This window comes from Pleurodeles waltl, chromosome 3_1 (assembly GCF_031143425.1).
Source record: "Pleurodeles waltl isolate 20211129_DDA chromosome 3_1, aPleWal1.hap1.20221129, whole genome shotgun sequence".
Taxonomy (NCBI): Eukaryota; Metazoa; Chordata; class Amphibia; order Caudata; family Salamandridae; genus Pleurodeles; species Pleurodeles waltl.
In genome coordinates this window covers 402404443-402420453 of record NC_090440.1, presented here as the reverse complement: position 1 = coordinate 402420453, position 16011 = coordinate 402404443, and the positions used below count along the sequence as shown (strand labels likewise).

Sequence of the window (16011 nt, the reverse complement as noted above, 5' to 3'; positions counted from 1 at the left end):
AGCCTTTATCAGGTTCCGTAGATGCAGCGGCACCGTTGGCTAAAGTTGCGAAATTTGAAAGGAGGGGTGATTTCAGTTGCTGTTGGTGGGATCATCAGGCTAATGTTAGTATCAATTTCTTTTTAGAATTATGTGGCAGGGGCAGCATGTATTTGAGCAGATACTTATGATCAATGAGACGCATTTAGCTCGCTGAAAGTACTTAGGCCCATATTTATTGGCTTTTGGAGCAGGGAGCGCTGCAAGTCACCTTGCTGCGAAGGCCTTGAGTCAAAGGTAAAGGGCAGGAATGTGCATAAGGCATACAGCGCATTCCTGTCCTTTTCACTGCGCTGGCACCGTTGTGGCAGCCTAGCATCAATGCAGGCACCCACGCAAGTATGTATGCATTGAAGGCAGGGTTGCTTTGTGCAGGAAGGGGTGTTTTCTTCTTTCTATGTGTGCTGCAGAATATAAGGGTTGAGTAACTAAGGATCATAGGCTAGGCCGGAAACTTGCTTTGCACCACTGGAAGAGTTTATGAATGAGCCCCGGACCCAAGATACATTGCAAAGCTGATATATTACATTGCGTGTACAGATTACAGTTATTCAGGGCTTTTTGTCCAGAACAGATATGCTACAACAACTAAACATAAAATCTGTTTTTGCTGGCTGTCAAGATACTATTTCAATATGTGCACCTCATTTCCTCCATCCGCCACTATATATCTGATTCTGCACTTTGTGTTTTCCACTGAAAGTCTCCTATATTTAAATCCTATATATTTTGTGATTTACAATGTCTCTTTCAGAAAACAACTCGAAAGGTTCTCTTTTATATGTGGCATTGTATGAACTGAGAACAGCTTGTGCCACCATAACAATGTCTTTGCAGAGTTACACAGAGGTGAATCTGTGACCCGTCCCCCGCAGGCTCAATACAGTTGATAATACGTGTTCTTCCCAAATGTACTACTGAAACCTATTGTTTACCTTAAAATGAACTTTAAACAACTTTATCAACAATCCTTTAATCCGTGAATGAACTAAGCAGCTCCATATGATGGCGTCATATCCTGTTTTCCTGGTTTGACTTCAGGCAATACAAAACAAATATTGATTCCATCTGCATAGCGCCAGCATATCGATGTATTCAGAATTGGGAAACAATCATAATCATTTTTTATGATATTACTTTATGTGGAGAGGCTTAACCCAGTACGTCTAGTGCTTCCCCAACAATCATTCCCTTTCATATCCTTACAACTTCTGGTCGTCAGTCCTTGAGCTTCAGCTTACAAGAACCAGTTATATCATCCAATTTCAACTGGCCACTGTATGGCAAACAATTCAGACTCCAAAGCCTGATCAGCCCCCACCTTCTACTTCAGACTTCTTGGTCTCAGGTTTTGTGACCTGCAGTGGCCGAACTGGAAGCAACCTACATCCCAGCCATTTTGATTTTTTTGAACTTTTATTAACGGGGACATTTACAACACACACTTTCTTTCTGGTACATGGAGGTATCTCATTGGATAGGAGTGTTCAAACTTGTTTTAAAAAAAGTATGTGCTGAGGCCCAGAGTTTTATCTTGGAGCTTGCTGCTGGTGCTGCTGTATATCGTGGTTGCCAAGCCTTTGCCAAAGGCCAATGCTGTTTTGTCTTGAATGCACCTCTCTTGCCTCTTTTTTTCAACTCTGGAGGCTTTCTGATTTTTTTATCTCACTGTTACTGGTTCTTTTTCCTACCTGCTTCCTCCCTTTGTCACTGTTTCCTGATTTTTCTTTTGCTCATTCATTCATTCTCAATTATTCCTATTTTGTTCTGAGTCCAAAATCTTATGATGACAACTGACTCCTGATACCCAAACATAAGTGGTTGTGCTACCCATGGTCACAAATTAAGCCCTACTTATAACGGGACTTTGGTATCCAAAGTTGTTTAGACCCTCGTCTGGCCTTCAAAGCTTTATACAGGGACGTGACTGAGCCTAGTTAGGGACGTAACACTGACCACCGTGTAGTTGTATTGAACAATTTTCAAGAGGTTGTAGAGCCAATGGATAAACACAAGCTCAGTGACAAAGATCGTGCTCTGCTGAACCAGTGCGTACTTAAAGTTGCAAGACTAGTCATCGAGTTACAAACGCTAGTAAGCACTAATCCAACACACTATAGCTTTTAGCACATACTGCTGCACCGTTTCCTCCATTTGCTCCCAAAGTCAGTTTTGCAGCTAATATGGACATCTGGTCCGCGTGCATGATATCATACAATATTTAGAATTGCTGAAACGTAATGATAATCTACTTTCACAACGCCATGCCTCCAGCGTCTGCTCATATGCTCCAGGCCTTATTTTTCAGATCAGTGCCACACTCTGTTGCCTTCACAGGCTGGTATCCCTTGCTGGCACTGAAGGGTATGCTTTCAGTCCCTGTACAACCTGGTGTAATTGCATGTTTTGTTTTGTTATTGTATTTGCTCCTACTAAATGCTCATTCCCCTTATTGTTGATCTTCTGATGGACATTTAATGGCCCATATGAGTGCCCACTTTCCTGACTATGGAAAACCCGCAAACACTATAGGATTTGTGGTTTGTCTATAAGATGTTTGGTTTGTAACTTTTTACGTATCGTATACTCTCTTCTGCCATTGCTGAGCACTGTAAATTACAGAAGACACTATTACCAAATGTTATGGAACTTGATATACTGACCTTACAAGGATGAAAGGCTGAGCTAACATTGCCAGAGTTCTGGCTTCTGACCTTCAGGTCACAGTAGACATCAGCAGTGAGAGTTAATGCTCTGAGCCATATTGCCTATCAGATCTATGAATCTATTTTCCCATTGTTTACTGATTGGTTATTTTTATAACAGCTTTATAAACTTTCAAAAGTATTCTTCATTTCATGAAATGCTAAATTGAAATGGCAAATTTTCAAATAAAAAAAAAAATCTAATCAGTCAGATTTCAGTGAATTATCTGTGAATAGGCATGGCCAACCAATCGAATGCTTCCTTTGTATGGGGTTCACAGCTTGTCAAGCGTGATAGTAATAAAAAAGAGTGTTAAGACATGAGGAATCATAAATACCAGTGGCCCAGTTTGGGGGTAGATACTTATTACTACGGGCAAAATTAAGATATCCAGGGTTTGGAATTTACTGGATATGATAAATACCATGTATCATGAGGTCCCCGACAAACTGCAGAATTGTATGCAGCGTTTACTGGCAATTACTGGTCAATTTCCCCAGGCGAATGTAAATAGCTTTGACTTGCCGAATTTGATCTTTGGGAAATTGGAGGGGAAACTAGAGGAAGGGAAATTTTGAATGCCTCAGGTGAATAACCTGTGTGGGAAATTTCTCATGCATGACTGCATTCCAATGCATGCAGTAACAGAAATCATTGCACAATTTGGAATTCTAATGTGCATTTGTAATCACTCCCTCTGGTAGTTATTTTAGATAATTTCACATATTTTATAGAGGCTGCATTACGAAAACTAAGGGCTTCATTTACGAGGCCCGTGGCAAAAGGCGGCACAGCAAGTGTCTTGCTGCGCAGCCCTGCGCCACCGGGAAAGGGCAGTAATGCACCGTATCTAGAAGATATGGCGCTTTTCTGTCCTCTCTTGGCGCACAAATTGCTGTCTAGCACCAATGCAGGCACACTTGCACCATGGTGCAAGTGTGCCTGCGCTGCAGGGACGCTTGTTTTGTGCAGGAAGGAACAACTATCTACACAAAAACAATCACAAGAGGAGTTTTCCTCTTTCTATGTGTACTGCAGAAAGCAGCACAAATAAAAAGAGGAAAAAACGGGGAGAATTAAATATATTTCTCCCTGTTGTGTCATTCTTACGCCACCCCTGAGGTGGCATAGGAATCTGACGCATTCCCAGATTTATAAACCTGTGAATGCGTCAGAGTCCTTCGGGTTCCATGGGTGTTGCATGGGAACACCCCAAGCAACACCCATCGTACGCCCCTTTCACATAGTGTTATGCGTGAAAGAGGTCCATATTTACAAGGTGGCTTTGCGTGGCCTTGTAAATATGGGCTGGCACACTGTGCCACCCGAGAGTAAAATAGAAATGACGCTCCGGGGCGCAGTGTGCCGCTGAAGCCTCGTTAATGAGGCCCTAAGTGTTTGACCTCTTACAAACTGATGCTACTCTCATGATAAGTGTCAGAAGTAGACCGAGTGGTCAACTTAGCAGAGTCTGGGATGTTCTCAATATGAACAATGATAAGGACACTATTTGAGACATCCTGGAATCTGAATAGCATGAAGGTACAACATGACTCGTAAACTAAATTGGAATTCTCTGCATGCAGATTGTCATTGATCGGCATACAAATTTCAGGTTCCTAGATTCCAAGAAAAACCTTTTTTTGCAGTTTTCTTCAAGTGAGGACTAGGTCTTACTTCTTGAAACCCCTGAAGAAAGCCGCTTTGAAAAAGTAACATGAGTCTGACAAAATTCAATGTGTGTGCGATTCATGCATGGGTGCAACTGCCACACTTTGTCTCAGAAACAATTAGTGAAAACCGAGGTAAAGAAATTCGGACTAAAGCGAATCCCTTCCTCACGTCCCGAGCAGTAAATTGATTCAGTGAACTGTGGTCCTTAAGCCGGCTTCTTTGAAGCAACGTTTAGGCCAGAGTGACCTAAGATGCACGCAATGACAATGGAAAAGGGCGGGCCACGGCTTTCCTTTCTTCTTTCAACACAATGAAACAATCTAAATTCTCAGGGGTGCCACTCCACAGTCCCAGAAAGGGTTAGTACAAACAATTTTCCAAAGAAAAATTAGCCTAGTGCGATAGTTTTCAAACATTTTGAGTTCAATGTACTATCCTATTCTAAAGTAAAGTTAATTTTAGTCTGGCTCAGAAATTGAAGGAGTTGCTAATATTTCCCCACACACATTAGTGAAATGCAAGTGAGAGTAGAGAGAAATCTAAAACAATACATTTCCCCCAATAAATATAGACATAAACGTATGTTTCATGGCGCTTTTCAATTTTTATCCATAAAATATATGAAAAAATATATTGCTGATCAGCAAGAGAAAGCTGACCACTGGAGTTTGCGTGCATTTTAACAAATAATTAAATTCAGCCTTACATATTGTTATGTGAGAGGGGATACGGGTAATACTTTATAGTTTACAAGTTTTGTGTTGAGTGTTAAATTTTACATTTTCAAAGATACTGAATTGAGAGTAATTGTAGGGAAAACCCTCTAACTGTCCTCCCTTTACAAACAATTCCGTTTATTTGTGCATTTTAAAGGCGCATTTTACTTTGCAAAGTGGCACTGTTTTTCAGAAACACTTCTGAAATGGCTGAGGCAGCCCCAGGCCTCTCAAAAAGAAGCAACACTTGTATGGTCCCTTACCCCTACCCCGGATAGCCAACCCCTATAGGGTTGGCGGCCCTACACTGTAACGAGCAATGTTCTGCGGAAGAGCCCTTTTAAGGAGGGGGGTGGGGCATACTGACGTTTTCAACTAGAATACCAAGCCGGATATCCTGTGAAATTGTACGATGTACGCTGTGTGCAAACTCTGCAGCCTCCTTTTATGGAGTGTAAAGCACTCTTTAGTGACTAGCAAGGGGACACTTTTGATGAATAGATTGAGAATATAATAAGCACGTCGTCCTCGAAGCCTTCAAAAAGAGGCTAGCAAGGTGCAGAGACATTTTATGACATTTACAATAGTAGTTATTAAAGGTACGCATTTTTAAATTACAGATTACGCTAAAGGAGTACTAAAATTACAGCGATTCAAAAATATAATGATTTCTTATAAGAGCTTGACAGCAGTGGCAATCGTCAATAATATTTCACCGAGCCACTGGAACGTTTCTGGCAAAACTGTCTTCATTTGTTTTAGCAAAATGTTTGCAGGTTTGAGAGTGTCTGGAGCAGGATATTTTTTTTCTCCAAACTATTTAAAATACTCTTTATTACTTTTTTTACTGGATTGCTTACATGTAAATACAGTGTATGTGTGTATGTTGGTGAGTGTTTACTGCTCTGTGTGCCTGGTCGTCTCATTTATTGTCTGATATATGCTTCAAGCTTAGTGAAAATGATTTTGGTTCTTGTGTTGTTTATAATTGAGCACAAAGTCAAAGAAAATTAAGACCCTGGAATCATGTTCACCTTTAAGCAGTAGTGCACAAATTCTGCTTTTGATGGGGGCATGAAATAGGATTCTCAAAGTTAAGTGGCAAGAACATGGCATAATATTTTAAATAAGCAACAATACAGACTACAATTTTTTGGCCATTATGATAATCCACAATTGACTACAGTAGAACATGATGCAAATGGCTTCTAATAAAGACAGGCTAAATAAAGGCTCCAGTACGGGTCGAGATTTCAGAATATAAAGCAGCAAAATAATTTAGTAAATAAAGAATCAAGGGGTCACACGAAGCAAAGGCAGTGGCAGGTAGGTGATGCGAACCCTGTGCAGCCTGCCAGCACAGGATGGGGGCCCTGTGTATTTTGAGGGGCTTCACAGGCAGGTGACAGAGGCATTTAACTCCTCTGCCATCAGGTAGCCTGTTGCTCACCCTTCTTTTATTTGCTCAGCACAGGGCAGGGCCAATAAGAGGAGGATTAGTCTTCATATTTTTAGAAACAACATTTTCGCGAGTACTTTTGTAAAATCGTGGGATTTTTACAGAAGTGTGGATTTCGTGTTTATTTTCCTGATCACACCAACGCGACATCCTGGAGGGGCCTGCTAATGTCAAGTGATAGTCACGTCTACTCAGCATCAAGATCACTGAGTGGGGGCCTTACATCAATCAGCCTCTGCTGTTCTGCGTCCGTCATGTCGCTGAGTCGATAATATCGCCCAGCCAGGTCGCCCGTGAGCCCGTTCAGGGCATCCACTGTGACTTTCTCCACCTCTCTCCTCTCAGCGCGGGTGCAAGCGGGGGGTAGACTCAGGCCCCGGATACTTCTTCCAGTGCGGACACGGGATGACAGCACATACCGTTCATCGAAGTAACCAGACTTCAGCTGCAAAAAGACAAGGGTAACAAACATCCAAGTAAGTATTGGCTAGTGGAACATTACAAACGCATGGACATCAATCAGATGCTAGATCTGAACCTATGGAGCTAAAATTATTTGCCATCAGGTAGAGGTTTCAATAATCATGAAAACCATTCTCGTGGCCTTGGTCCGAGGTTTTCAAGAGTATTGGCTGTCAATTACATTCTTCCTTACTTGGCCATCACCCAAGACGACTGAACAAGGTCACAAGGTAAGCAGTCTGAGGATGTCAAGCTGCTACTAATCACCAGGTAGTCACTCACCCATGGATATGAGTTTACAAATGGAGTAAGGACAAAGGACGAAATCCAAGAACCAGTATTATGTTCTAAACTTTCTAAGAGCAGGACCATTCACACACCATATTCTACAAACATTCAAAATAAATATTTTGTGGCTTATGGACTACAACTGCATAGATCCCATCTAAGTTTTTAAAATATTTTCAAATACAGTTTGATTACATTTTTAGACATGTTTTCACTGACTCGGGTAAAGTCCCATGGTCAAATAAGATTGTTGCAGTGTTCTACATTCAAGTGTTGAGAAGAGATATGCCACAATTATAATTGCACTATTGTTCACAAATGGTTAATATACAGAAAGTCTGGATATAGAAAGACAAGGACATTTGTTACACACCTTACTGGCATCCAGGTCGGTGGGATGTTTCATGGTTTGTGGGTTGTATCCATTGTGTCTTTCCTGAATCACGGGGTCAAAGATGGCTGCAAATACCTGAAACACGAATGAAAAGTTTGTAATACAAAACTGTTAGTGTAGAAACTATGTGTTGCTCATACATGTACAAGAGCCTCCAATACTTTCTAGAGTTGTCTTCACCATTCTTGCCACTGGGACACTCTGTATACTGGTTTCCCTATGAAGCCTCACGTATTGCAGCATTATGGATTGTGGTGCTTTACATGTTGGGTTATTGGGGATACTGTCCTGGTTCTGGCGATTAAAGTACTGAGGTGTTATTGAAGTGTCATGGTTCTGATGTAGGTACTAGTGCACTGAGGATACGGTCAGTTTTGGTACTCGCTGCACTACGGTGCTTTACCAGTGGACCAATGATTATGAGCATAATATGCAGTTGCTCTCTGGTACCTGCCCTTATAGTTATCTTGAACAGAACTGTTTTGTGCATTATCTGGTGATGACTATAATTCTTCACTGCCTTGAAAACATTTACACAAGTTTAGCATTTGTTCAAAAATCTTCATAATCCGTACTTTTTGTAATAGACTTAAAAATTATGTTCAACTGTTAAAATCCCTGCATGGTTGGCATTCCAAAATTGTTTGGAAATACAAAGGGCCTTTCAACACACAGTGAAAGTTGTGGCCCCAGCGTTAAGCTGTGTAAATGTTTGCACAACTTGTTTTGTAATCTTTAAACGAAAAAAGCATACAGTCTGACGTTGCTTGTAAGGTAACGTTGCAGGTGATGTGTGATATTGCTATTTTGAGACACCCCCCTGAACACAAGGAACTCTAAACGTCAAGTCTCAGATCCAAAAACTTTATAGTCTGAGTGTGTTGCACGACGGCCATGCAATCTTTGCATTGATTGGGTATGAAGTATCTGATTACACCTATCAAATAAGTCCCAAAATAGACCATTTAGGAAGTAGTGCAGACTGGTGGTGTTTAAACAATATGATGTTGACGGACGTGCTGTAAGATAAATGAGGGAAGGTTCACAAAATACAATGGGCATATGCTAAAATGTCAATGTTCTAATATTTCAGCTCAGCATGGTTTTGCCTCCTAGGAAATGTTACAGTACATGTAAGAGTGTATTGCATTTTTATTAATATTAATTTAGATACTTGAGATTGCACGAGTCTAGAGCAAAGAAAAAGCACAGTGCTTTCAAAAATACTTTTATTTTAGCAAGAATATGTCATGTGGAATCCGGATGAAACTGAATTATAGAAACCGGGATGTTATTAGATGGTAACATGTAATGGAGAAAAGGCTGTAATTAGACATCTGTTGTGTTTTTGTTTTATATATCTACTTTACACAACTGTATATGCTGAGTGTCAGTGAGACAATTTATTTTTCCCCAAAATAGCACAGCTTTCAAGGTTTCGCCTACCTTGTGAAGGACCTTTTGAGTCCTATACCAAGGACTTACAATGTGCGCAAGGACTTACAATGGCCCACTGATCCATTTATTCTCAATCGCATTTGCTAGTTTCTTATTCAAATACTTTCCTTACAATTCCTTATTCTCCTTGTGTTCATCCCTCTCCTGGAGCATAGCCTTTTCACCAACCCTTTTAAAGGGCTGACATATCCTTCGATTGCATTTTTCTTTTCTATTAAGTACTTAGTGAGAATCCATGTGTTTTCTAGCTCTTTCCCTCGTGTGCTTCTTCCAGCCAAACCCTCCTGCTCCTATACTCAGTTTCTCTCTCTCCCTTTTATGCTACTTTTCCCGTCCTCAGCCACCCTGCTTTATTTTTATTTTAGCCCCTGAACCGACTCTCCTTTGCTCCTCCCCAAGCCACCCTCCCACCAGCTCCTCTATTGCCCCCCGTCCACCACTGGAAGAGGGCATTTACTGTTTTTTTAAATCTTTGATTGTTTTGGAGGACCTGGCAGCTGCCGTTTGCTGCTGGGTGGTCCACTACATGAAAAAGCACTTTCGTGGACTTAAAAAAGTAATGTTTTTTAATTTATCAATCTAACTTGCGTCCCCCATCTTAGATAGGTCAATAAAAAACTAAAAACAGCACCCTTCTTATTCTGTAGGAAAGAGCATGCATGGTGTCACATGCTTTTTTATCCGCTGATGCTGTTTAGCATTGGCAAAAATAAATGGCATATCAAGTAGGTCTACATGGTGCGACATACTAGCTTTGCCAGTGCCTGTTTTATTGAGTGCCACAGGCAGTTTAGAGTTCAGGCCCTCGGTTCTCAAGTCAGCAACTCACAAAGGACATGAGCACAAAGACCTGCTCCGAGGCATTCAATCCCTTATGTGCTGTAAAGGCATACAATAGTATTGTGGTCATTTATAACAGATAAGAATTTGTGCACCGTTGGATGTGCCTTCCTCAACAGAATAGGACCTGCATGTGTCTAGTTCTCACCTCATATGTTTCCTCGTCTCCTGCTACCATACCAACTGTCTTGATGAAGGGGTGTCCAGGGTTGTCCACGCCTGTCTGGATGCACTGGTCAAGGGTCCATCCGTTGGGGGTGCTTTTGTCACAAAGTTTTGCATAGATTGAGGGGGTCAAATTGCTTGCCATGCAATTGTTGTGTTTTCGGAGGTCAGGGTATTCAGCACTATACAACAAAGTCAAAAACAGGATCTTGGTGAGTCTTTTCATTGGCCTGTGGGTCTTTGCTCTCTCTATTTTATGCATGAAAAACAGTCAATGCATTTAAATTACTATTGTTAAATTGTATACATATAATCTAGTGAACATAATACCCTTATAATATTTTCCTTTGGATATCATAATTGTCCAATTACGGAAATATTAAACAGTTATGATGCAATAAGAGATACCCCACACTCTTGCAGAAGATACAATATCTTTATTCTTATATTCCTGGCATTGATTAGTTGTAATGTGAAATAAGGAGTTTGTGGATAAAACAAAAGAGATTTAAAACGATTCCGGCGCTGGTCATTCACCATTAAAAGTGATGTTGAGGGTTGTATTTCAGAATGTCATTAGCAAAAATACCATCTGACAGAACTAATGTGCCTTAAATATCGTTTACAAAACTATTATTACTTTGGGGGTGGATTATCTATTAGTAACTCTCATAATATCTTTGTAAATGATATTTAAGACACAATATTTCTGTCCAGCAATATTTTAGTTACGATATTCTAGGCTCATAGCGATGTCCACAAGAATACTCTATCTTGAAGTGATGAAAGAGCTAAACTCTGTATGTATGTTGAGCTAGGAAGAGAGGATTGGGTGGCACAACCATGAATGACTTACTGATAGGCAACAGTTAAACAGCACTAGGTACCACAATGGTTGCAGATCGCAGTAACTGACACTGAAAGAGAATGGGTTCACAGAGAAGAAGACAACAGAGAGGTGACATCTAATGGTGACACGCTGTGTAAAAAAACATCAGTGATGTACCTTGTAATAGCTATGCACTACCCACATATCTTCAAAATGTAAATGTCTGCAGTCCAGGATTGTACTGGGTTTTAAAGTTACATTGGTCTTTTGGTGATCTCTTAGAATGGTATTAACTTGTAAGACTTTCATCCTACAACAAGGGTTTCCACAAACCATGTTTGTAAATTGTCACAAATTCACAACTATGAAACACATTTCCTAAATTGAGACAACTTATTGTAGAGCATTATTGTTCTCTAAAAGCCTGTGAACGAATAAGTAAGAAAATGAACGAGTGATTGAGTGAATGAGTACGTCTAAATTGCTCAATTTGCACATATTTGACATGTAGGCTGTCGGCAGAACCTCCACAAGGCACTCGTCTGAATTTTAATTGTGTATTTATCATTCAAGGGTGGTACAAAAGCAGAATGTTGTTTTCTGGTGACCACTCTACTTCAACACATGAGATGTAACTTTGTGTGATGGGGTAACCTTCGCTACTATTCTACACTAGTGCACTCAATCTTACTATTGAGAAAAATCCTCTTCTGGTACTGAAGGCACTTCAATTCATATTAAATGTTCAATCAGGGACTACTGATGGATGGAAAGGTTCAAACAAAGAGGGCATGAATAGGAACATCGGATTGCATGCAAGTGAGCAAGCACAAATCTCATTATTGAAAATAATGGTGCTAAATGATACGTTTCACTACAATTCTGCTACATAATTGATGAAAAAGTCATAGGGTTTAAAGGCATTTCTGAAGGTACATAGGAATGATTTCACAGATTTCGTTATTTTCCAAGCAAGCCAGACCCTTTCCAGGGGAGTTTGGGGGTCACCACACAGGAACCTTTTGCAAAACTGTAATGAACACAAAGAATGCATTTAACATCACAAAGTAATCAGTTACATAATAGATTCAACAAAAAGTTTGAAAGATCAATTGTCTTAGTAAATAGTTAATTATTTTGGCCTGCTTCAGTAGACGCACGTGTGTAGCTTTGCTTAACAGAAAATTGTGTGCCTTGTACAAACAATGGCCAGTGATCAAATATGCCATTTTCTTTCTCAAAGTGCTGGCTTGTCAGGGACACTGATCAAATAGTTCAGGGATGCTCAATCTAACAGCAGGTATTGGACAAATTGATCGGCACCGCTTGGCGTGCTAAGGTCTGTCACAGGCAAAACTAGATTGCGAGCATGTCTAAAGCACAACTCTATGGAGTAAACTATGTTCAGGTGTTTATCTTCCTAGTTAATATCTAACGGTATACATTTTTTCAGGGTTTTTTATATCATCTGTCGACCAATTGTATGTCCAGCTAGGGGTTTCGGAGTCTAGGCACCTTTTCCATACGGGTCTGACATTGATATCCACTAAAGTAAAGGCTGCATAGTAGCTCTGTGTTTGGGTAGTCGGGTGAATTATTTAGTAATACTTTGTTATTGATTAATTGGAAGTATAAATATCGCCTACATTTATGGTTGTGAGTACGGTCTATTTCAATGAACCAGGTGTGCGTTGTTCATTGCCCAATCTGAAGACACTATTCTGTTGGGCAGCCTCTTTACCAAACACGCAGCTTTCATGCAGTGCTGGGTGTTGGACTAGTTGGTTTTGAATAGGTCCTAGACGCGTGTCAGTGTAAGGATAGTGATGTCCTGTTGAAGTGGGAGCTGTATGGCTTTGGTGAGACATTGTGTGTCTGAGTGCTAGAAGGTCTGTTTAACCGCACACATTAAGTGGAAACATTAGTAGTTTTATTGTCATAAGTGCTTGATATTTGTGTTACCAGCTCTTTGATGAAGCCTGTGGCAATGAAATCTATAAGAAAATATGTTCTGTTTATTTTGTATTATTTTTTCTCCTTGAATTAAAAAACATGCTCTATGTGGAAATCATTTTACACGTGTGGTGCACGAAGCACAGATTGTGTGCACAGTCTCCCCCCTTCCTCCTGTGAGTGAATCGAGGGAAAATCTTGGCTTTTATGTAATAGCGCTGGACCTGAGCTGTGCAGAGATCACAAAAGAGGGTCCTGTGGGTCTGTTTTTTTAAAAATAATTATTCATTTATTGTTTTATGTAACATGAACTTCACCCTCAGAGTTTAAGAACACTGTACTCAAAGAATGGTGAGTTAACTAGTGGGCAAATCCAATTTCCAACATTCTTGCAATGATTTAATATATGGATTTTTTAACAAGAATGTTAAGAGCTTTGGGTATTTTGAGTGTTGAACTCCTTTGCCCTTTACAGTGTTGGATTTCTGTTGGCATGTGGTTGCTGTCATATTTCAGTGTGTGTATTATCAGTGCTCCAAGGCGATTCAGTCTTGACACCATTCATTGAATACACAGAGTTTGATATAAGATTGTCTTCTATGTGGATCCACTACAGGTTAGACATAAAGGAAGTAAGACGGAAGTCCTCAGTGTCACAAGTATTGTCCAGATATTTGCAGATCTCAAGACATAATTGGTTACACACTAGCTTCTGTATGTTTCCAATAGATTTTTTTGCAGTTTCAGGACGTTGTTTCGTTTTCAGGTCACTAATAAGACAATTCACTTATCTAACGATTCAGGCATATGTTTGAGGACATTTTAAGATTCCCCAATAAAATAAAGTGCATCTGACTGCCTGGTGATGATGGTGTAAAAGTAATAACAGCTGAGCCTGTGGTACTTTCCTGAATAGTCACTTTGCCTCTAATCATCCAAGGTTTCTGGAAACATCAATCTTATCTACCAGGCTCAGTGAAACGTTTCCATGAGGCATCTATGTATGCTGAGTCTTCAAGAAATAATTTAATTAAGTTTGAGGGAGACCATAATGCAAATGAGTGGGGCAGACTTCCTTGTATAGACTGCATTTTCAGTATTTTGTTCAGACTGCATAGGCTGTACACGGATGAGAAGTTCTTTGCACTTTTCCAAACATTTGCACATAACTGTATTTAACTAACAAGAGCCTTAAAAAGGTCCCAGGCATGACTACCACTAAGGGGTGAAATATATATTGGTTTCTCATTTACCTGGATTTTGATTTATCTCAGACGTAATAAAAAATTCACACAAACACTCAGCGTTTATGGATTCCCCATTGGTCTTGTTTCCTAAGGATTGGGAATGTATTTCTTCAATACCAGCACTATTGGTTTAAAACACAACTACTCTTAAAAATCCAGCCACTGAGATCTTGTCCTGGTGTTAGCACAGGAGGCAAACCATTTTTAGATATCATAGGATCAAGACAATTATAGCACTGATTTCTCTCAACTTTCCTTTTTGGGTATGTGAAGGGTTTGAGCATCCTGTGCAATTTCTTTATTTTTTATTTTATAATTTTAAAACATATCAAAGAACAAACACATAGCAATGCAGTTCAAACATGGAAACTGTGCCACAAGTAAGTGATAGAATGTCCGTACAAATCATATGTAGTATTATTGTTTGCAATCTGAGAGCAAATGAGCAGTGGCAGGCAAAAGACAATTAGTACTGAAACAGACTGACATGAGAGAAATGAATTCAACATGAGTTGGCATCATTAGAAGTCTGTGATGTTGGAGGAGAGATGGCTAAGACAAGTAGTCCCTCAGAGGTTGCCAAATGTCTCTAGGTCTAGACTTCACAGGCTATAGTGAGGCCTAGAGTTCGCTATTAGTGTCGCAATACGTGAGACTGGCTGACCAGGAATGAACGCTAGGCGCATGTTTGGATCCCCATCTAAGTGCAACCTCCCATTTAGCCAGCAAGAGCAATATCGCAGTGAGGCGTCTTATGGGCTTTGGTAAGTCACCAATGTAGCGGAGAAGGGCCAAGAATGGGTCAGGTCGCACAGGCCAACCAACAATAGGCAACAATCTTAGATATACCTCGCACCAAAAGGGACTAACGTTAGGGCAGGTCCAGGTCATATGTGAAAAATCTGCGATCAAAGCACAGCACTTTGGGCAAGCGGCAGAGCGGCTCGGGTCCATGCGAGCAGTGTCTCTGGGGGTAATGTATACCCTTCTAAGGAATTTGAAGTGTAGTAGCTTGTGGCATTGGTTAGGTGAGATGAATTTGGTCTGCTCACAGCATGCCACCCAGATTTTTTGGGATAGTGGACAGCCCAGATCTCTCTCCCAGGATTCCCTTAACACTGCATCCGGAACCGGAGAGGCCTAATACAAACTAAAAAGAGTCTGGATACCAATCGAACCCCTGAGTCCACCATAGCAACCAGGGTAAGAGGTGCAAACTCGGCAGGAGCCAATGGCTATGTAGTGTGGCATGCACGGATGGCACCTTGCAGACGGCATAGTACAAAGTGTTGCAATTGTTTGTTGCCTGTGAAAAGAGTATCTGTAGTGCGTGAAAATATGTGGTCATCTGGGAAAACATCACCAAAAGTGTGAAGTTGAAAAGCACGTAATGTACACTACACCAGTGCCTCCTGTGTAATGGGTCTAAATGGATTATTAATCAGGATCAGTGTTGGGGAGTACAGTGTGCCGCAAACTAGCCAGTTTAAGCTATGCCCAGCTAGTTATGGAAAGAGTTTGAATATCTCTGTGATGTAGTGGAACACCCCGGGCAAAAGGGCACTCAGCGGGACAGGATCCTACAGGTCCCACTCTGGGTTAGAGTAGGGAAGGCAGACATCAGGATGATACCAGTGATACATGTATTGGAATTGTGCCACAAAATAGTAAAGCTGGAAGTGGGGGACCCCAAACCCACCCTGCTCATACGGGAGAGTGAGGACTTCCCATCGAAGGCGCGGATGTTTAACTGTCCATATTAGTCGAATGGTAAAGCTGCG

General features: G+C 40.7%; 1 protein-coding gene across 1 annotated transcript in view; it reads right to left on the bottom strand.

Moving 5' to 3' along the window:
• Positions 1–16011, bottom strand: part of LOC138284144 (creatine kinase U-type, mitochondrial) — a 66682-nt gene that overhangs the window by 6839 nt on the left and 43832 nt on the right. Inside the window, exons 3-5 of the mRNA XM_069222626.1 lie at positions 10185–10383; positions 7718–7813; positions 6818–7039 (exon numbers count right to left, since the gene is read on the bottom strand). Of these exons, the coding sequence (XP_069078727.1) occupies positions 6818–7039; positions 7718–7813; positions 10185–10383 (517 nt within the window). The remainder of the gene's footprint in view (positions 1–6817; positions 7040–7717; positions 7814–10184; positions 10384–16011) is intronic.